This window comes from Hyperolius riggenbachi, chromosome 10, assembly GCF_040937935.1.
Source record: "Hyperolius riggenbachi isolate aHypRig1 chromosome 10, aHypRig1.pri, whole genome shotgun sequence".
Classification (NCBI taxonomy): Eukaryota; Metazoa; Chordata; class Amphibia; order Anura; family Hyperoliidae; genus Hyperolius; species Hyperolius riggenbachi.
In genome coordinates this window covers 247,949,028-247,972,677 of record NC_090655.1, presented here as the reverse complement: position 1 = coordinate 247,972,677, position 23,650 = coordinate 247,949,028, and the positions used below count along the sequence as shown (strand labels likewise).

The window sequence follows — 23,650 nt, the reverse complement described above, 5'->3', positions numbered from 1 at the left end:
TAGTGTGGCAGCGCAAGTAACATTTTCAAAGTAGGCACGGTACTGCTGTAGCATGCGCTACTAACTTACTTGGGCTACCCCAAAACGAATGGCTGCTCCAATTGTCCCACTCTGGACCCTGTCAGGTCCAGTGACTTTGTAGGAAGAGATCCCCATACTTTGATTGGCCTAATAGGCTGCCTGTCACTTGACAGGCAGCCTATTGGACCAAAGTGGGGTGATCTCGTCCTACAATGTGAATCAACCCCCAAGTCAGCTAGCTAATTGTACAAGCTGTTAGTTGGTATTTCTCCTGTCTGGCTCTCATGGAAAATGCTGATGTTGCTGAACCCCAAGAAAAGCTGAAGACGTGTCTGACACTTCTGCTGCCCGCCGGATCAACTGTGTACACATCACTATGGCAACATGGCCCTCTGCTGCGCATGCGCACTGTCCCAGTTTGAAACATATTGTATGGCTCTCACAGAATTACATTTTAAAATATGTGGCATTTCTGGCTCTCTCAGCCAAAAGGGTTCCTGACCCCTGTGCTGGGGCATTCACTTGAGCAATGAAAGGCCGAGATAGCTGACAGGGTAATGTCAGCTTCCTGGCCAGAAGTTTTTTGTTCCCAAAAGCAGATGCCATCTTCATATAGCTTTAAAATTCCTAAGCTTTGGCAGTAAATACATTTTATGTTACATACTTTCAATCAACAAGTTTGTTATGTAAATTAGAGAAGCCGGAGTCAGTGGAATCCTAAACTGAGGAGTTGGAGTCGGATTATTTTTTGTACCTATTCAACAGACATGCTTGAGAGCTGGTGAGGTTACAGTTTCACACCTGGATGGGATGAATTGTTCTATCATTAGTAAGAGCTGTATGAGAGCATAGAGGAGACCCAACAGAGAACATAAACGTGGAGTCTGCTGAGCGGAGTCACCTGCTCATCATTGTCTGAGTCGTGGGGTCTTGTCAGATATCTTATAGATATCTGCCTTAAAATAATTATTAACTCCTTAAAGGAACCAACCGATAAGGTGCCATAATCATCAATCGGAAGGAGCAGATTCTTAGTCTCACTATAAACAGAATATTTTATAGGTTAACATGTCCCTCTGGATAAAGAACACAACACTCTTCATTTGGATTTTAGATAGATATATTGATTTTATATAGATAATGTGTATGTACAGAAATATACATGTCTTCAGTTGTTATCCATCATTTAATGTACAGTGTGCTTGATTCATTAAGCAAGTGACAGGCAATTTATTGGGCCAATCAAAGCACAGAATGAAGCCACTGGTCCCGACGGGGCTCATGGCGGGATTAAAGGAGCGGCCGTCATTTAAAAGGAGCGCGCATAAAATACCAGCAGCACTATCACTTGTCGTGTGTACACTAATGTTTTAATTCGCACTGATCAATTTAAGCTGCGCTGCTTAAGCAGTTTAAAGGGAACCTAAACTGAGAATGACATGTATTTTTCCTTTTTAAATAATACCAGTTGCCTGACTCTCCTGCTGATCCTGTGTCTCTAATACTTTCATTCACAGCCCCTGAACAAGCATGCAGGTCAGGTGCTCTGACTGAAGTCAGACTGGATTAGCTGCATGCTTGTTTCAGGTGTGTGATTCAGCCACCACTACAGCAAATAGATCAGCAGGACTGCCAGGCAACTGGTATTATTTAAAAGGAAAACATCCATATCCCTCTCGGTTTAGGTCCCCTTTAATGAATCAAGCCCATTGTCAAAGTTCTATTTGCAAAATAAATCCATATCAACACAGTAACTCTTTTTCTGCAGGTGTTAACCTCCATCAATAATTGTTGCGTTTGAGATTGTTCAATGTATGGTGCACAAGAAATAAAGCTTTATACTTATCAGTAGTATATAGAGTCCTATTCTGTAACAAAGTAAATGGCCCATATGCAATTAACTTGTTCTCCTCAGTTTTCTCCTAGGAGAATTTTTTTCATCTTCTGTTTAAAATAACTTTGCAATTTAAAAAGTACCAAAAAGTAGGTGAAAAAAATACTATCAAAAATAATTTTGAGTATCTACTTGCTTGCTGGTGGTTCAACCTCCCTGGCGGTAACCCCGAGCAGAGCTTGGGGTAGGAACAAACAGCTGCGAGTAGTAATCCCGAGCTCAGCTCGGGGCAGTGAAATACCTGTGTTTGCTGCAGTTTTGGAGTCCCACACGCGATCAGCGCTGCATAGCGGGACTCCAGACTCTCTCCCCGGCATCCAGCATCTTTCTCCAGCCACCAGGATCCCCATATCCTCACTCTTCTTCAGCTCCCACACACAGGATCACATGGGATCCCATTTACACACAGTTTCTCTAGCCCTCACACAGGATCACAGGGGGCCCCAACCACACACACAGCTATCCAGCCCCCCACACACAGGATCACAGGGGGGTCCCAACCACACACACAGCTACCTAGCCCCCACACATCAGATCACAGGGGGTCCCACCCACACACAGCTATCCAGCCCCCACACACAGGAGCACAGGGGATCCCACCTACACACAGCTCTCTAGCCCCTCACACAGGATCACGGGGTCCCAACTACACACACAGCTATCCAGCCCCCACACACAGGATCACAGGGGCCTCAACCACACACAGCTCTCTCACCCCCTCACACAGGATCACAGGGGATCTCAACCACACACACAGCCCCCCCCCCCCCAGCCCCCACACACAGGATCACAGGGGATCCCACCCTACACACAGCTCTCTAGCCCCCTCACACAGGATCACAGGGGGTCCCAACCACACACATAGCTATCCAGCCCCCACACACAGGATAACAGGGGATTCCAACCACACACACAGCTATCCAGCCCCCACACACAGAATCACAGGGGATCCCACCTACACACAGCTCTCTAGCCCCCTCACACAGGATCACAGGGGGTCCCAACCACATACAGCTCTCTCACACAGGATCACAGGGGGTCGCACCTACACACAGCCCTCCAGCCCCCACACACAGGATCACAGGTGATCCCACTACACACAGCTCTCTAGCCCCCTCACACAGGATCACAGGGGGTCCCAACCACACACCCAGCTATCCAGGCCCCCACACACAGGATCACAGGGGATCCCACCCACACACTGCTCTCTCACCCTCTCACACAGGATCACAGGGGATCCCAACCACACACACAGCCCTCCAGCCCCCACACACAGGATCACAGGGGATCCCACTTACACACAGCTCTCTAGAAACCTCACACAGGATCACAGGGGGTCCCAACCGCACACACAGCTATCCAGCCCCCACACACAGGATCACAGGGGATCCCACCCACACACAGCTCTCTCACCCCCTCATACAGGATCACAGGGGATCCCAACCACACACACAGCCCTCCAGCCCCCACACACAGGATCACAGGGGATCCCACCTACACAACAGCTCTAGCCCCCTCACACTGGATCACAGGGGGTCCCAACCACACACACAGCCATCCAGCCCCCACACACAGGATCACAGGGGGTCCCACCCACACACAGCTCTCTCACCCCCTCACACAGGATCACAAGGGATCCCAACCACACACACAGCCGCCCCCAGCCCCCCCCTGGGGCTGGGGCCCCCCTCACACAAGATCACAGGGGATCCCATATACACACAATTCTCTAGCCCCTCACACAGGTTCACAGGGGATCCCACTTACACACAGCTCTCTAGCTCCCTCACACAGGATCACAGGGGATCCCAACCACACACACAGCCCTCCAGCCCCCACACACAGGATCACAGGGGATCCCACCTACACACAGCTCTAGCCCCCTCACGCAGGATCGCAGGGGGTCCCAACCACACACACAGCCATCCAGCCCCCACACACAGGATCACAGGGGGTCCCACCCACACACAGCTCTCTCACCCCCTCACACAGGATCACAGGGGGTCCCAACCACACACACAGCTATCCAGCCCCACACACAGAATCACAGGGGATCCCACCCACACACAGCTCTCTCACACAGGATCACAGGGGATCCCAACCACACACACAGCCCTCCAGCCCCCACACACAGGATCACAGGGGATCCCACCTACACACAGCTCTAGCCCCCTCACACTGGATCACAGGGGGTCCCAACCACACACACAGCCATCCAGCCCCCACACACAGGATCACAGGGGGTCCCACCCACACACAGCTCTCTCACCCCCTCACACAGGATCACAAGGGATCCCAACCACACACACAGCCGCCCCCAGCCCCCCCTGGGATGGGGGCCCCCTCACACAAGATCACAGGGGATCCCATATACACACAATTCTCTAGCCCCTCACACAGGTTCACAGGGGATCCCACTTACACACAGCTCTCTAGCCCCCTCACACAGGATCACAGGGGATCCCAACCACACACACAGCCCTCCAGCCCCCACACACAGGATCACAGGGGATCCCACCTACACACAGCTCTAGCCCCCTCACGCAGGATCGCAGGGGGTCCCAACCACACACACAGCCATCCAGCCCCCACACACAGGATCACAGGGGGTCCCACCCACACACAGCTCTCTCACCCCCTCACACAGGATCACAGGGGATCCCAACCACACACACAGCCACCGCAAGCCCCCCCTCCCCCCCCCCAGCCCCCTCACACAAGATCACAGGGGATCCCATATACACACAATTCTCTAGCCCCTCACACAGGTTCACAGGGGATCCCACTTACACATAGCTCTCTAGCCCCCTCACACAGGATCACAGGGGATCCCAACCACACACACAGCCCTCCAGCCCCCTCACACAGGATCACAGGGGATCCCACCTACACTCAGCTCTAGCCCCCTCACACAGGATCGCAGGGGGTCCCAACCACACACACAGCCATCCAGCCCCCACACACAGGATCACAGGGGGTCCCACCCACACACAGCTCTCTCACCCCCTCACACAGGATCACAGGGGATCCCAACCACACACACAGCTGCCCCAAGCCCCCCCCCCCCCCAGCCCTTTCACACAAGATCACAGGGGATCCCATATACACACAATTCTCTAGCCCCTCACACAGGTTCACAGGGGATCCCACTTACACACAGCTCTCTAGCCCCCTCACACAGGTTCACAGGGGATCCCAACCACACACACAGCCCTCCAGCCCCCCCCCACATCAGATCACAGGGGATCCCACCTACACACAGCCCTCCAGCCTCCACACACAGGATCACAGGGGGTCTCAACCACACACACAGCTATCCAGCCGCCACACACAGGATCACAGGGGATCCCACCTACACACAGTTCTCTCACCCCCTCACACAGGTTCACAGGGGATCCCAACCACACACACAGCCCTCCAGCCCCCACACACAGGATCACAGGGGATCCCACCTACACACAGCCCTCCAGCCTCCACACACAGGATCACAGGGGGTCTCAACCACACACACAGCTATCCAGCCCCCACACACCGCATCACAGGGATACCACTGTAACCCTCTAAAAGAGAATAATATACTGTGTTGATGCATTTCCATGTGTGGAGTGAACTTCGCATCTAAGGCGGAAATTTGCTTTAGAGATTAGCCTGGTGGAACTAAAACGGCGCATGGAGAGAGAAGTCTAAGCGCTCAGATGGTCTTATATAGGCTGGTTGCTAAGGCGACCATGTATACAAAACAGTGGAATCTTCTGGAAGCTCCGCGCGGCCAGTCCGAGAGCACAGCACAGGCGCGAGACATAGCCAGAGAGAACTGGTTTAAGCCAGTTTCCCTCAGCACGCCTGGGAGTCAGGAGGCAGCGGTGAGAGGGAGAGGAGGCTGGGGAGAGAACGTCCGCAGCAGTCACCCCATGAGGAAAAGAGGGGATCCGGCGGCGACCTAAAGACCACCAGCAGAGAGATATGCTGGTGTGCGCCCACTGCACACTGTCTAACGCCCGCTGGGACCTGCCACGCTGCCATCCCAGGGCCCAGGGGCTCAGCTGCCCTGCATGCAGGTGGGCTCCTTGTCAGTGTGTGTTGGGGGGACGGGGTCGGGGAGGGGAGGAGGCTGCCATGCTGCCAGCCCAGGGCCCAGCCAGGGGCTCAGCTCAGCTGCCCTGCACACAGGTGGGCTCCTTGTCAGTGTCTGTGTTGGGGGGGGACAGGGGAGGGAAGGAGGAGGCTGCCACGCTGGCAGCCCAGGGCCCAGGGGCTCACTGTGACCTATAGTCCTGGGTATATCTCTATACTGGGGACACCTATATACCTGCCTACCTAAACTGGGAAATCTGCTGGCTGCCACCAATCTGATTGCATTTTGTGGGGGTATCTGCTGCCAATATGATTGCATTTTGTGGGGACATCCTGAAAGGTCTCCCTCAGCCACGCACAATACAGTACAATATGGTAGGACATCATGCTGGGTACACATAATGCAATTTCCCATCCGAAAAACGGGGTCTGACAATTTCCTAAATGTCCAATCTTCTGAATGACAAGGGGATTGATCAGGAGCAGTTTGGACACAGATGATAATGAGGACACTGCTAATGAAGGGGAAAGTGAAGCATTCACACACCAGGACACAGGGCTGTGCTCATACCTGACTCTGTTAAGTTCCTCAAAGCTGCCTCATGCTCTATACACACGCTGCTGCTCCATGTTCTGTATGCACACTGCTGCGCCACACACTGCTGCTCCATGCTCTGTACATACACTGCTGCTCCATGCTCTGTACACACGCTGCTGCTCCATACTCTGTACACACAATGTTGCTCCATGCTCTGTACATACACTGCTGCTCCATGCTCTGTACACACAATGTTGCTCCATGCTCTGTACACATGCTGCTGTTACATGCTCTGTACACATGCTGCTGCTCCATGCTCTGTACATACACTGCTGCTCCATGCTCTGTACACACACTGCCGCTCCATGCTCTGTACATACACTGCTTCTCCATGCTCTGTACATACACTGCTTCTCCATGCTCTGTACATACACTGTTTCATGCTCTGTACATACACTGCTTCTCCATGCTCTGTACATACACTGCTTCTCCATGCTCTGTACACACGCTGCTGCTCCATGCTCTATACACACGCTGCTGCTCCATGTTCTGTATTCACACAGCAGCAGCCATCTGTTTCACTCATTTCTCCGCTCGTCTCCAGTGCAGAAGCTTCCTCTTTCTTTCCGTCTCCAATGCTGTCCAAGTCCATAGCCCCACTCACCTGATCTCCCTGCGTTGCAGCATTTGCAAGCTTGCAAATGCTGCACCAGTTTAGCCTGCTGCTTTGGTGCCCTTCCTCCTCTGGTGCCCTAGTCCATGGCCTAGGTGGCCTTGGCCTAAATCCAGCCCTGGGAAAGAGGAGAGTTCAGGGGAGAGCACCCTGTGTGGATTCTGGGCCGCAGCAGGGTCCTGTGGAGAAAGTGACAAGGGATGGAAACAGAGAGGATCAGCAGCAGCTGCACTGAGTCAGCCCAATATGTCAGCCTAAACTCACTGTGAAGCTGCCCAGCCAGGTAAAGACACAGCCAGTGAATCACAGTCACCACAGGCTCACACAGACAGCTGCCCAGAGTCCAGGACGGCTCTTTCACACTGGGACACTTTTGTGAGGGATTTTGCTGATCACCAGCGACCAGCAAATCACTGCACTGTGTATAATGTTACCCTATGGGATCATTCACATTACAGCACTTGCAATTTTCAGAAATCGCCAATGCACTGCATGTAGCATTTTTGGAGAAATTGTGATTCTCAGTCATTGAATTACAATTCATTTCACAAATTATTTCACAAGTGAGAATGGAATGCAAATGTGAATGTGCCCTCTGTCAGGCCTGGAACCCACTGGGAGTGTTTGCAGGCAGGGGCGTAGCAATAGGGGTTGCAGAGGTAGCGACTGCATCAGGGCCCTTGGGCCAGAGGGGCCCCAAAGAGCTCTCCCTCAACTACAGTATTAGCTCTCTATTGGTCCTGTGCTCATAATAATTACTTCTATAGATACTTTGAATAGTGGTAATCATCGACAAACTGTTCCGCACCACCTTCTTGCACCTGTGCTCCTGTAGTTTCCATTGGCAGGTTTTGGTGCACCATATCAATTGTTATGTATAGAGAACTTGGGGGGCTCCATTGTAAAACTTGCATCGGGGCCCACAGCTCCTTAGCTACTCCACTGTTTGCAGGGATCTGAAAAGCCAGCCCAGCACTCAGGAGACAGACAGCAAGCAAAGCCCAGCCACAGCCACTAAGGGCAGCATTGTGGCGTAGCTGTAGTGGATAGCAATCTTGCTTTGCGGCGACACTATCTGAATGGCGTTTGTATGTTCTCCCCGTGTCTGCATGTGTTTCCTGCAGACATTCAAGTTTCTTCTCACTCCCAAAACCATACAAATAAGTTTATTGGCGTCCCCCTAAATTGGCCCTAGATTATGACTGACAGATAGTTATGGAAAGGATTAGATTGTGAGCTCCTCCAAGGGACAGTTAGTGACATGACTGTTCTTTAAAGTGAAAAATGAAGATCTGCATGTTCTCCGATGAAAAACATTATTTGTGGCCGTATCAAACGTGAAAAACCGGACACTATGCTTTCTGGCTATGCGTCCAGTTTTTCACTTTGGATATGTGCACAAAAAAACGTTTTTCATTGGGCAATGTGTGGATCCTTTTTTACTTGCTGCATTACGACCGGCCATTAGAGTGGTTAGAGCAGTATTCTCACTTTTCTACCTGTACTCTGTAAAGTGCTACAGAAGCTGTAGGACATTATGGTAGGATTCAATTGTGAGCTCCTCTGAGGACAGTCAGTGACATGACTATGTACTCTGTAATGTGCTGCAGAGGATGTCAGTGCTATATAAATACATAATAATAATATGGTAGGACATTAGACTATGAACATGGTAGGATTAGATTGTGAGCTCTGATGACAGCCAGTGACATGACTATGGACTCCATAAAGTGCTGCAGGAGAGGGCATTGTTATATAAATACATAATAATAAGAAGAATATAGTAGGACATCAGACTATGGTAGGATTAGATTGTGAGCTCCTCTGAGGACAGTCAGTGACATGACTGTACTCTAGTACATAGTGCTGCAGGAGATGTCAGACAGTGCTGTATAAATACATAATGTGGTAGGACATTAATGACTATGGAAGGATTAGATTGTGAGCTCTTTTGAGGTGCAGTTGAAGACATGACTATGTACTCTGTAAAAGCACCTCGGAAGTTGTCAGCGCTATGTAAATAATAAGTTAACCAAACTAAGAGTACCTGTATGTTACTCAATATTGCAGGCCAATCAACCATTCCGATTCAATAATGTTATCAAATTGAAAGAGATTCGATGCCGAACATGGCTGCCTGATCGATATCTGGCCAAAATCTGATGAATAAAGCGATTAGGAATGGCAGAAAATCTCTGTTTCAAGGGCTTTATTGGATGTGCAATGGTAACCGCGTTCAGTATTGTGACGTCTCCTCGTGCCTGTGTGCTGTGTTGAAGGTTCACCTGTCTGCTGCGACTCTTGGCCTCCTCCAGCTTCCGGCATCATCTGTTCCACATGACACTCTTGCATGTAATGGAGTCACTAAATGCGCCGTTGTCAGTGGTGCATGCACTCGTGAATACTGGACAAGAGCAGGAGTCGTGCCGGCGAACCCCCAGCATTGTAGCCACTTAGCTGTCCAGCCAGCAACAACCAAGACAGGTCCAGCCATAAGCTAGCCACTTAATTGCTGTCAAAGGTTAGCAACAACCAGTCAGGAGGCCCATCCACTCAGTCTAGGCAGACGTCTTGTGCAATTTCCGAAAAAAGGACATAGGAAACCAATCCCACTGTTAGGCCACACCCCCAAGCTGGTATTTTTCCACCCAAAAGGTGGCAACCCTACCCAGAATATGTGAACTTGTATTATTTGGAACTGCTACTCCAGTGTATGATCTGGCATTGTATTACTACCTCTATTGTGTTGTGTATCTTATTGCGTATTACCTGTATTGTCATAATATGTTGGCGCTATATAAATCCAATAACTAATAATAACTAGAATATAAAACAATGTTGTCATGCCCACTGCTTAATGCTTGAATTATTGATAGCGTGATTTTATAACACTGATGAATCAAGAATTGCTGAAGGCTGTTCAATCTCACTATATACTGTATAATATGTAATAGGTTAAAAAATGGTCAACTCTGTGATTCTGTGAAAGGAGGACATTTCAGCAAAGTTTTGGAATGCCTGGAGGATGGAGAAAACCATGTTAAAAAAGAGGACCTTGTAGTCCTTTTTGGAAGATGTCTAGTAGTCGCCCTACCCAAGAAGGTTACCCTGCCTAGTTCTCTGCCTGGTCTTATTTGGCAACTGAGCATTCAGAGTCCAAGACAGCTCTTTCTCTGACTCCCTTTCTTATCCGGAAAGACAGGTGACAAGCAGGAGGAATATTTGCCTAACAGCCACATCCAGACGTCTGGATCCAGAAAAACTAATGCAGTGGAAATAGGCCCTAAGGGCACATTTTTCCTCCACACATCTGTGATCTACACCACACAAGATAATGTAGAAGAGTTAAATGGCCTCCAGATGGAGCTCCTGAAATTTAGAAGGAATCACTGTAGTGCCTAGATTTGCACTCATATGGAGATTCTTCTGTTGATTACTGGGCCATCAAGTAAAGCAGTACATTTACTTAAAGTGAATATTCGGCTTGTAACCATATTACTTATTAACAGAGGTGTGATGTGATTGAGATGATGTGATAGAATAACTTGGACATAGCACAAGGTACTGTAGTTCTGTATGCATAATGGTGGATGCAGTTCCACTATTCTCCACTAGATAGTGCAAGCTCACTTCTCCCAGCTGGAACGCACTGAAAAGGAAAGGTGGAACGCACAGAACGGAAAAGGTGGAGAAAGCTGACAAGAAGTGACGTCAGAGAAAGCCCAGGAGAGACATTGCAGGAACTGGCAACGGAGAAGGTACATTAATAAGATGTTAGCAGAGTATTACTTTTTCACCCCAAGGCAGGATGTGCTTATAGGGAAAAGTAACACGGAGAGAAGTTAAGTGAGATCTTTATTAATGTTTTTTTTCAGACTGCGGAAGGGAGTAAACCCTACTTGGGGATGTCTTGGCTTTCACCCCCCTCTCCTGACTCATCTCAGAGTTTTCCCAACCTTTACTGAGGCCACATTGGATTCTGGTGGTTGGTGAACACACAATACTCTTATTAAATGCAGGATACAGCTATGTATTCACCGATCAGCATTCAAATCACTGACACATAAACTGAAGGCAAAATTCTCCTCTACTGAAAAAGGCTGATTGTATTGTTGCAATGGCACCTGTGAAGAGGTGAGATATATTAGGCATCCTCATAACCTACTTTCCCCACAACAAATATGGCCACTAATCTCCCACATAAAACACCTTAAAGTGGACCTGAATTATTGCTTAGGATAGAAGGAAGACGTAGAGAAATCCACCCTGTGTGTATTTAAAGAGTTTAGCCTGTCTAATCCCCCCCCCCCCCCCGTCTGTGACTAAACACACGTTGTAATTTGATCTCTCAGCTGTGTCAGCTCAGGAATCCTGGCAGGACAGCTAATTTGTAAACACAGGATGTTAACCCTATATCTACTTCCATGAAAGCGGGAAGTAAATATACTGCACATTTATTGCAGGATTTGTATTAGCTATAACAAAGAAATGATTTTCTTTAAAGGTTATTATGCTGTTGCTTATCTTTTAGAGCATAGAGGAAGATCCGCTTTAACCCCCTTATCCACCCATAGAAGGTGCATCTGCCACTTCTCCCCCTATCATAACAAATGTGGCCAACATAATGCTCTACTACTCCATGCAAGTGTGAACACCAACTCACCCCCTCCCCCCAATATTAAGTTTCCTCCTCCCCTCCATAGGAAGTGTGACCGCCATAGACCCCTCCTCCAATAACTAGTGTTGCCACTTTTCTAGCCCCCTCCCCCCCCCCCCAAAAAAAAAAACAACAAGTGTGGTCAGCATTGCCCATAATCCCTACATACTAAGCCACGGACTCAAGCCAGCATGCCCCCCCCTCTGTCTCTTACCGTCGTCTTCCAAGCGTGTCACGTGACCACACAGCGTCAGCGTACCTCCAAGCTCCGCTCTTGCCAAATATATGTAGGGGTGTAGTTGGAGTAATTTGGTGGGTATATTTGAGGGTCGGCACTCCTGCACCACAATAGATAAAGTGCTAAAAAGAACCTGCTATTGATTTTCGGTGTTCTGAGTCCAAATTCATAATTTCTTCTCAGCCCTCCAGTTCTACAAAATTGGAATAAACCATGCAAAGTTGGTGTCTCACCATAATTCTTTTTCTTGGTTTAAGATATGGGATTCAATATTTTGTGTCTAAAGAATGTTCTATCTGTTCCCCAAAAAATAATACCACGTTTGTCAGTGTAGACCAGTGTTTCTCAACTTTTTTAAACCAAGTACCCCTTATTGCTTCTCCATCTCGGCAATGTACCCCCGGAAAATGTGTGCGCGAGCGCACACGCTTTGGAGAATGAGGGTGCTGGGTGTGGAGGCTGGCTGAGGGTGCTGGATGTGGAGAGGTAGATGAGGGTGCTAGGTGGGGAGAACCTGGTGAGGGTGCTGTCTGAGGGTGGCAGAGAGTGATAGGTGGTGAGGGACTGGTAAGGGGGCTAGCTGAGGCTGCCAGAGGGTGAAGGGTGGGAGAGACAGGTGAGGATGCTGGCAGAGGGTGACGGGCAGGCGAGGGTGCTGGCTGGGTTTGGCAGATGATGAAGGGTAGGAGAGACAGGTGAGGGTGCTGGCAAAGGGTGATGGGTGGTAAGGAACAGGTGAGGGTGCTGGCAGAGGTAATGGGCAGTGACTGACAGGTGAGGATGCTAGCTGAGGCTGGCAGAGGGTGATGTGTGGTGAGGGTGCTGGCAGAGGGTGATGGGTGATGAAGGACAGGCAAGGGTGCTGCAGTACACACACTAGCAGTACACACACTAGCAGTACACACACTAGCAGTACACACACTAGCAGTACACACAGTCAGCACACACAAGCAGTACACAGTCAGCACACACGAGCAGTACTACCACTGTCAGCGCACACACACACACGTACGTACACACACACACACACGTACGTACACACACACACACGTACGTACACACACACACACGTACGTACACACACACACACACACACACACACACACACGTACGTACACACACACGTACGTACACACGTACGTGTACACACACACACACACACACACACACACACACACACACACACGTACGTACACACACGTACGTACACACACACACGTACGTACACACACACACGTACGTACACACACACACGTACGTACACACACACACGTACGTACACACACACACGTACGTACACACACACACGTACGTACACACACACACGTACGTACACACACACACACACACACACGTACGTACGTACACACACACACACGTACGTACGTACACACCCACACACGTACGTACACACCCACACACACACACGTACGTACACACACACACACACACACACGTACGTACACACACACACACACACGTACGTACACACACACACACACACGTACGTACACACACACACACACACACGTACGTACACACACACACACACACACACACACGTACGTACACACACACACACACACACACACACACACACGTACGTACACACACACACACACACGTACGTACACACACACACACACGTACGTACACACACACACACACGTACGTACACACACACACACACGTACGTACACACACACACACACACACACACACACACACACACACACACACACACACACACACACGTACGAACGTACACACGTACGTACGTACGTACACACACACGTACGTACGTACGTACACACACACGTACGTACGTACGTACACACACACGTACGTACGTACACACACACGTACGTACGTACACACACACGTACGTACGTACACACACACGTACGTACGTACACACACACGTACGTACGTACACACACACGCACGTACGTACGTACACACGCACGCACGTACGTACGTACGTACACACGCACGCACGTACGTACGTACGCGCACGCACGTACGTACGTACGCACACGCACGTACGTACGTACGTACGCACACGCACGTACGTACGTACACACGCACGCACGTACGTACGTACGCACACGCACGTACGTACGTACGTACGCACACGCACGTACGTACGTACGTACGTACGCACACGCACGCACGTACGTACGTACGTACGCACACGCACGTACGTACGTACGCGCGCGCACGTACGTACGCACGCGCACGCACGTACGTACGCACGCGCACGCACGTACGTACGTACGTACGCGCACGCACGCACGTACGTACGTACGCACACGCACGTACGTACGTACGCACACGTACGTACGCACACGCACGTACGTACGTACACACACACGCACGTACGTACGTACACACACACGCACGTACGTACGTACACACACACGTACGTACGTACATACACACACACACACACACACGTACGTACGTACGTACGTACGTACGTACACACACGTACGTACGTACGTACGTACACACACACGTACGTACGTACGTACGTACGTACACACACACACGTACGTACGTACACACACACACACACACACACACGTACGTACACACACACACACACGTACATACGCACACAGCACACACACACACGTACATACGCACACAGCACACACACACACGTACATACGCACACAGCACACACACAGCCAGCACACACAAGCAGTACAAACAGTCATAAAACATTACACAGTCAGTACACACACACACAAGCAGTACACACACACACAAGCAGTACACACACACACACGCAGTACACACACACACAAGCAGTACACACATACACACACAAGCAGTACACACATACACACACAAGCAGTACACACATACACACACGCAAGCAGCGCACACACACACACACACACACACACACACACGCAAGCAGCACACACAAATGAGCAGCAGCTTAAACTCGCACTGCTCTGTTACTCTGTCTGTCTCCCTTATTGCAGCACTTGGAGATGTGTATCTCTCTTCTCTTCTCCTCCTCCTGCACATTCCTGAGGGAGGAGTACTGGACAAGCTCATTTTGCCTTTTAGGAGTGCTGCTATAGTTCCTCTCTCCTCTGAATGAACTTTATCTGATCACTAATGTTTAACATTGGGCATTGCACAGAGGTGGAGGGGAGCTGTAAATAGCAGCGCTGAGCAGGAGGAGATAAATAGATTTTTTTGGCATGGGTAACAAGCCACTGTGCAAACCCCCTGCAGTGGTCTTGCGTACCCCCAGGGGTACGCGTACCGCATGTTGAGAAACCCTGGTGTAGACTACAAAAGAGCTTTGATCAGAGAAACAGACCCATTGCCGCACTAAGCGCTAAAAAATAATCTCTGCTACAAACATGTGCCTGTTCTGGCCATAGTAAAGTAGTCAAGGTTTGTAAGGAGTTTCTTTCTCCACAGAAGGAAATTGATTATTAAAGAGTACCTAAGCTAAAAAAGAGACCCTGTCATGAAAGGCCTTGTCTTAATGATGGAGGATTTGGGGGTGTTAGGGTTTAATACTTACCTGTTCTGGCATCATCCATCCAGGCTGGTGATCGCTCCCCTCCTCTAGGAGAAGGGCCTTGGCGATTGGTGTTTTTTTTTTTTTTCAAAATCGCTGCCGAGGTTCTGGCTACGCCTATCTGCATTGCCGTTGTCTGCCTCCAGCTCAGCAATCAGTTAGGCAGCAGCTGCCGAGCTGGGGACGGGCCGGAGGAAATGCAGATGGGCAGACACGGCAGGGGTTTTCCCGAAGAGCTTCGACAGTCTTCGGAAACATGGCAGCGACTGCACTGCCGGAGCATCACCTGGGACCTGAAGGAGTTGGATCAGGTAAGTATATAACAATGTGACTTAGGCTCTGTCATTCTTCGCTTAGATGCTCTTTATTTATTGAATAAATGTTCACAAAGTCAGTTTTCCGGTTTTTTTTTCTTTTTTACTTATTAACTGTTTTTGTATAAACTGTGTGAATACAAATAATATCTTCACGTATATAGTAGTTAGTCTTTCCTTTCTTAAATAGCTGTAGTTTAATAGTTTATAAACAATATAATCTAGCTACACCTGTATGTAGTAAAACTCACCAGAGAGATGTACAGGTCCTCTTTTTTACCCAGGACTGTGCACAGGAAGATCCCACCACCCCCCACCATTATCACATAGGCAGAGCTTGGGGTCTAGAACACAACACTTTTGGCCAAAGCGTTTGAGGGTGGTTCTCTTTAGGTGTGGTTACATTCTATTAATAACAATGCGTTAACAATGTTGTTTTCGACTACTGTTCACTGTAGGTTGCAGAAATCATAACAAAGTTGATATTAAAATGGATGAAAAAGATTGCATGTGAGGGATATCCATAAGACTTCAGAGGAAGGAGAAATGATGAGGACAGTTAAGTACGAAGATGTTGTGTGTGTGAGGAGTGATCAGGAGACTGTGGAGGAGGATGAAATGATGAGAACAATTAAAGAGGAAGAAGAAGACACGTATGTGAGGAGTGAGCAGCAGTCTATGGAGGAGGATGAAATCATGAGTACAATTATTAAAGTGGAAGAAGAAATGTATGTGAAGGGTCATGAGCAGTTTATGAAGGAGAGTGACATGATGGGGATAATCAAAGAGGAAGAAGAAGAGACATGTGTGAGGGATGATCAGCAGTCTATGGAGGAGGATTACGTGATAAAAACAATCAAAGAAGAAGAGACTTATGTGAGGGATGATCAGCAGTATACAGAGGAAGGTTACGTGATAAGAACAATTAAAGAAGAAGAAGAGATGTATGTGAGGGATGATCAGCTTTCTACAGAAGAGGGCTACATAATGTGGACAATCAAAGAAGAAGACACCTACGTGAGGAGTTATCAGCAGTCTGTGGAGGAGGGTGATACGATGGGACTAGTGAATGAGAAGCAATGCTCACAATATAGAAGCATGAGTAAGTAACATACATACATAGATTGCAGAAATGGCTCATAACATAACATCTGTGAATGTACAATATGCAGACGTGGTGGGGATTGATCAGAGCTACACGTGGCTGAATAAGATGAGATCGGATAATTTATGCGAGATGAGCAAAATCCAGAATTCATAATTTTAGTCATTTTAAGTTGATTGTTTATGGAAAGATTAACTTTGGTTTACGTGGGTAAATTTGTATCACCATGTGAAATATAAATACTGTGATTTTAATTTGGCATTTAGACATTTCATAATCATGTTCCCAACACATGAAAGGCCCATCCCCATTCCTCAGTATAACATCATAGTGCCAACAAATGAGGAGGGGATACTGTACACCATATGAAAGGCCCATCTCCATTCCTCACTATAACATCATAGTACTAACAAATGAGGAGGAGATTGTGTACACCATATGAAATGCCCATCTCCATTCCTCAGTATAACTTCATAGTGCCAACAATTGAGGAGGAGATACTGTACACCATATGAAAGGCCCATCTCCATTCCTCAGTATAACATCATAATACCAACAAATGAGGAGGAGATACTGTACACCATATGAAAGGCCCATCTCCATTCCTCAGTATAACATCATAATACCAACAAATGAGGAGGAGATACTGTACACCATATGAAAGGCCCATCTCCATTCCTCAGTATAACTTCATAGTGCCAACAATTGAGGAGGAGATACTGTACACCATATGAAAGGCCCATCTCCATTCCTCAGTATAACATCATAATACCAACAAATGAGGAGGAGATCCTGTACACCATATGAAAGGCCCATCTCCATTCCTCAGTATAACATCATAGCACCAACAAATGAGGAGGAGATACTGTACACCATATGAAAGGCCCATCTCCATTCCTCAGTATAACATCATAGCACCAACAAATGAGGAGGAGATACTGTACACCATATGAAAGGCCCATCTCCATTCCTCAGTATAACATCATAGCACCAACAAATGAGGAGGAGATACTGTACACCATATGAAAGGCCCATCTCCATTCCTCAGTATAACATCATAGCACCAACAAATGAGGAGGAGATACTGTACACCATATGAAAGGCCCATCTCCATTCCTCAGTATAACATCATAGCACCAACAAATGAGGAGGAGATACTGTACCCCATATGAAAGGCCCATCTCCATTCCTCAGTATAACATCATAGCACTAACAAATGAGGAGGAGATACTGTACACCATATGAAAGGCCCATCTCCATTCCTCAGTATAACATCATAGTGACAACAAGTGAGGAGGAAATACTGTACACCATATGAAATCTCCATTCCTTACCATAAAAATATATGTCTCAGTGTCTAATAGTTTGTGAGGGTGTATTGCTATTGCTATTCCTATATTTGTGTTATAGGATTCAGCTCTATGTTGGAGGTTTGCTTCTACACGAAAAAGAACTGACCCCCCAAAAGCAAGAAAAAAAAAATAATAATTACTAAATGACCTAATAAGCCTCCTATCGGTCCGTGCAAGTGATAACCCCAGCATCACACAAGGTTTTAAACCAGGGGGGAATGATTTTTTAATGTTAAGAATAAATGATGTTTTTATTTTGAAATAGCGCAGCTAAGTTGCTGTGGTTACATATAACATGACCTGCTGGGCGTTTATTCACTAATTCAACTTTGCACTTTATTTACTCACATTTTGTATATCACTAGAGTTTTGGCACAGCAGTTTTTGTATATGAATATGCACCTTTTGTTTTATCACCTTACCCAGCTGTAAAGTACATGTAATAATGAGCACAGCACTATCCAGAGTGCGCCGCGGATGTGCGGCAAAATCACGCCCCCTCACCTATCACCCTGTATGATGTCAGTCTAACTAGCCAATGGCGGGTTAGCAAGGCGGAGCCCAGGAGTTCATCTCGGAAGCCCGTCCGCACCGCCACTGACACAAGGATGCAGAAGCACGTGAGCAAGTGCCATATCGGCCTGAAATGGCTTTAGTGCCGTCCGACTTCACCTGGTCACCACTCTTCCAGCCACCCCTTCACCACCCGTTCACGCAGGTCAGAGGTACCCTGTTTATGGGAATATATGGAATTATCTACTGTCACTATTGCAGACATGGGTAATGCGTAAATAAAGCATTTAAGGGGACAGTGCCTGGACTGCCTTTCTGCACTGCTGTTTTCTTCAATATGACCAGATGCACGTCCCCATGCTGATCTGAGCCATTCCATAATGGAGGACGGGGTGAAGTGTTACTTTTAGTGTTTGCATCTATACATGTGGGCACAACCTCCGCCCACTCGAGTGCCGAGTATCAACCTCTCTAGTGTACTTATATAAAAAAAAAAAAAAAAAAAATTACAATGAATCAGTTTCCTATAAAATTATAATTTTTTTTTTATCATTGTAATTATTTTCCAGCAGATGAACACGAGGCCTGGAATATCTCGAAGAGGAATCTTATTGTATCGGCAGGAGGTAGTGACATTACCCAGCATCCTCTAGGGCATAAGGAGAATATTACAAAAGTACAACACAGAAGTCACAGTGCGGGTAGATCACAAGATACCTCTTATCCTGAAGAAGCTTCTGATAGGTCACATCTTGGTACCGCTGTCACTACACACAGATCTCATGATGCGTCTGTTTCTGAGGAATCTTCCTCTAGTGCGAAATGTGGAGGTGATAAAATGTTTGCATGTTCTGAGTGTGAGAAATGTTTCATAAAGCAATCCTATCTTCTCTCACATCAGAAGGTCCACACAGGGGAGCGGCCATTCTCATGTTCAGAGTGTGGGAAAAGTTTCACGCAGAAAGGAAGCCTTCACAGACACCAGAGAATCCATACAGGGGATCAACCCTATTCATGTTCAGAGTGTGGGAAGCGCTTCATTCAGAAAGGAGGCCTTCTTAAACACCAGAGGGTTCACACAACTGAGCTTCATTTCTCATGTTCAGTTTGTGGGAAAAGTTTTAGGAAGAAGAAAAACCTTGTAACGCACCAGATAATTCACACTGGTAATTATCCGTTTATTTGTACAAAATGTGGAAAAGGTTTCACTCGGAAAGAAAACCTGGCTTGGCACGAGAGAAGACACTCACGTGAGGGTCCTTTTACATGTTCAGACTGTGGGAAACGTTTCAATTTTAAGAAAAGCCTTGTTCGGCACCAGAGAAGTCACACAGGTGACTTTCCCTATTCATGTTCAGAGTGTGGGAAGTGCTTCAGTCTGAAAGCAAAACTAATTATACACCAGAGAAGTCACACAGGCGAGCGCCCATATTCGTGTTCAGAGTGTGGGAAGTGCTTCAAGGTAAAAGAAACCCTTCGCATACACCAGAGAAACCACACAGGCGAGTTTCCTTATTCTTGTTCAGAGTGTGGGAAACGCTTCCCTTTGAAAGAAAAGCTTCTTAAACACCAGAGAAGTCACACTGGTGAGCGCCCCTTTTCTTGTCCAGAGTGTGGGAAATGCTTTAGTGTGAAAGAAAGCCTTACTAGGCACCAGAGAATTCACACAGGTGAACAGCCCTTTTCATGTTCCGAGTGTGGGAAGTGCTTTAGCGTGAAACGGAACCTTCTCAGACATTACAGGGTTCACACATCTAACCATTCCTATTCTGCAGGGGAGAATGACTCCACTCAGAATTCTAACCAGCTTATGACCCAGACAAACCAGGCGGGAGTGAAAGTTTTTTCTTGTTTGGTGTGTAACAAAAGCTTTAGTTTGAAGCAGAGCTTTCTTAGGCACCAGATGATCCACACGGGGGAGCGTTTGTATTCATGTTCAGAGTGTGGGAAACGTTTCACCCAGAAAGGACACCTCCTCAGGCACCAGAGAAGTCACACGGGCGAGCGGCCTTTTCTCTGTCTGATGTGCGGTAAAAGATTTACAAATAAACCAAATCTAGTGAAGCATCAGAAAGCTTTTAGCCACTGATATTCCTGGCAGGTAATGGGGGTGTTTCTTAGTTCTGAGGGCAATCTTATAAATAAAGGAGAACCCCACCAAAGAGTGTCAGCTCTTCTGCTTCTGTCATTCTTTTGTGTACTTGTTTTTCATATAAGCTCTGTGTTTGTTTATTTCTATCTTGCTTTGCTTTTTTTTGCGCAGTTTACTGTACGGTAAAATATAAATGAATAATAAAAGACCAAATTTGTGTTTTTTTTTTTTTTTTTTGCCTGAGTTCTGTTATTGCTCTGCTGTGCCCCTTGTGGATGAATCCCACCAATCCCTTCAAGGAAGGGTCGCCATTGGTCCTGATAGATGGTTACTGGTTCCTCCTCTTGCTACAAGCTCCGCCCTCCATGTTTTATTTTGTATCATACCATAGAGACTACCTATTCATTTGTGGATGTGGTTACCGTGACGTGATTTAGACCTGTGCTAGTTTGGCTGCCTTATATGATTTTTTACACCATTTGTATGTAATAGGGATCTATTGCTGCCAGTGTAGTGAAAACAAATATCAGCATTAAATCTGTTGAGCCACCAGCAGCCTCCACCCTCCCAGGTTTCCTCCATGTATTGTGTACTCCCTTTGTGCTGTGGTAAGTGTTGCAGGATTACCTGTCCGTTGGTGCATCTTTGTCCACCGGAGGTGCATGTTCATGCTGTGACTGGTGTCAGTTCATGCTGTGATCGCACAAGTGCCCTGGAGGGCCATGGAGGAACCAGCAGACAGATGAGCCTACAATACTCAGCACTGGGCCGGGCTAGTGGTGATGCTGCAGGCTCATCTGTCCGCTGGTGCATATTTCTAAGTGGCCACCAGAGGCGCGTGTCCCCTGTGACTTGGCTGCACATACATCACGTCAGTACATGTGGTGATGTCACGCGTTACAGCGTGGCCTGGATGGCTGTGTATAAAGAAGTGGGACATGGGAGGAGGCACGCCAGCAGACAGGTTAGCCTGCAATACTCACCACTGGCCCGAGTGGAGGTACATATTATACACAGAGGGATACAAGCCGGGGGTTGATCGGTCTTTGGTTGGAGAAATCCAGCACCGCTATTCACCATGCACCCAATCGAGCACTTTTGTGGAAGATCTTTCCAGCATGCCGGATTGTCATTTTGATCAATATCTGGAGAATGATCAATCAGGCGCCCGCATTGTGGCAATCATTTTTGACAGATTCCATCCTTATGATCAAATCAGGCACATTGATGCCACTAACTGAGTACTCGCGGCAGTGGGGATAACTCACCCTTGACGCCACCTCTGTGCGCCGCCCTCCATTGTGCATTCCAGCTCTCCAGCTGCTTTCTGCTGCCGGCTTGGAAGGAGGAAGTATTAAGAGCTAGAGAGCATTGTGGAGGGCAGCGCAAGGTGGCGGCGTCAAGGGTGAGTTATCCCCACCCGGCCGCCACGTTCTGCTGTACTTGAAATTCATTTTCTGTTTCAATTCTTTCCAAACAGTGTCCTGCTTCAGAACGCTCATCCCTGGTGGCCGCACAAGACACAAAAAGACTTGATTAAAATGCAATTTGATAAAAACAATCGGATGTGCAGAATTTCCTGTTTTAATCAATATAAATTAATTGCGAGTGGTTGATTTTTATGATCCATTTTTGAATATTGAGTGGGGTGGGATAGATTGCTCATTTCTTGAATTATAGACCTAAGAATTTTTTTCAGAGTTTTCATTTTTTTTTTCTTTAAGGAAACCTCAGGCAATGTAACAAGAATAAGATCTACTTACCTGGGGTTTCCTCCAGCCCCTGGAAAGCTGTGTCCCTCGCCTCAGCTCCGCTCCTGGCTGGTCTACCGTGGTCCCTTCTGTAGCAGCCGCCGACCCGGTGAGGTTGGCAGCCTCTGTGAGCCGCGCCACTCGCCAAAGCGCTCACATGGCCAGGAGCGTTGCGCAGCCGTAGAAGTACTGCACCTGCGTACAAAGGGTACACATCCAGAATCACCCAAGCCCTATCATATAGAGCCATATCTGTCTATGTAATGCACTGTTGTGGAGCAAAAAAGTCTGAAACAGGCTGCATGTTGGATTGCTGTGGCTCTGTAAAATTTTATAAGCTATAGGCTCGCTATACACCAGCGGTTCTGGTTGTAAGTCTGGCTTCAGATGCATAAACAGATAATTTGCATATTCAGTAGTGATACATCGAGGGAAACCACACTTGCTCACTTAAAGCTGAATTATTGCAAATACCTTTAGAACAAAAAAAGTGCATTACTTACCTCAGTAGGGGGAATCCTCTGGGTGGTCCAGAGGCTTCCCTGATCTTCCTACGCCCCTCCTTTTCAGTGCTGGGACTCCTTTATAAAGTTCAACATTTATGTTCAATATTGCTCATGGCCTGCATGGTAGTGCCTCCTCCATGCCCGCGCAGCTCAGTGCTACTGCACAGGAGCAAACCCTACTGGCACCTGTGCAGTGCAGCCTCGCTTGTACATGGAAGGCAGCAAGGCTGCGAAGAAGAGGAAAGAAGAGGAGGGTCCCTGCCGGCAGAGGTCATGGAGGACTGGGGGAATCCACTGAAGCATCCAGAGGCCTCCCGCAACACTGGTAAGTGCAGGCGAAACTCGAAAAATTAGAATATCATGCAAAAGTAC

The 23,650-nt window shown here is 47.8% G+C and overlaps 1 protein-coding gene across 2 annotated transcripts; it reads left to right on the top strand.

Annotated features, from left to right (window-relative positions):
• The first annotated feature begins 10,846 nt into the window (after nucleotides 1-10,846).
• On the top strand, nucleotides 10,847-21,225 carry LOC137535185 (zinc finger protein 23-like). 2 transcript variants are annotated; one of them, XM_068256998.1, is made up of 3 exons: nucleotides 10,847-10,958; nucleotides 16,418-17,061; nucleotides 19,502-21,225. In XM_068256998.1, exons 2-3 carry the CDS (start codon nucleotides 16,506-16,508, stop codon nucleotides 21,016-21,018), a joined length of 2,073 nt encoding a protein of 690 aa, XP_068113099.1. In that variant the 5' UTR covers nucleotides 10,847-10,958; nucleotides 16,418-16,505; the 3' UTR covers nucleotides 21,019-21,225. The 2 variants fall into 2 exon arrangements, with proteins under 2 accessions (XP_068113099.1, XP_068113098.1); XM_068256997.1 differs by having other exon boundaries at nucleotides 10,849-10,958; nucleotides 19,499-21,225.
• Nucleotides 21,226-23,650: the final 2,425 nt, after the last annotated feature.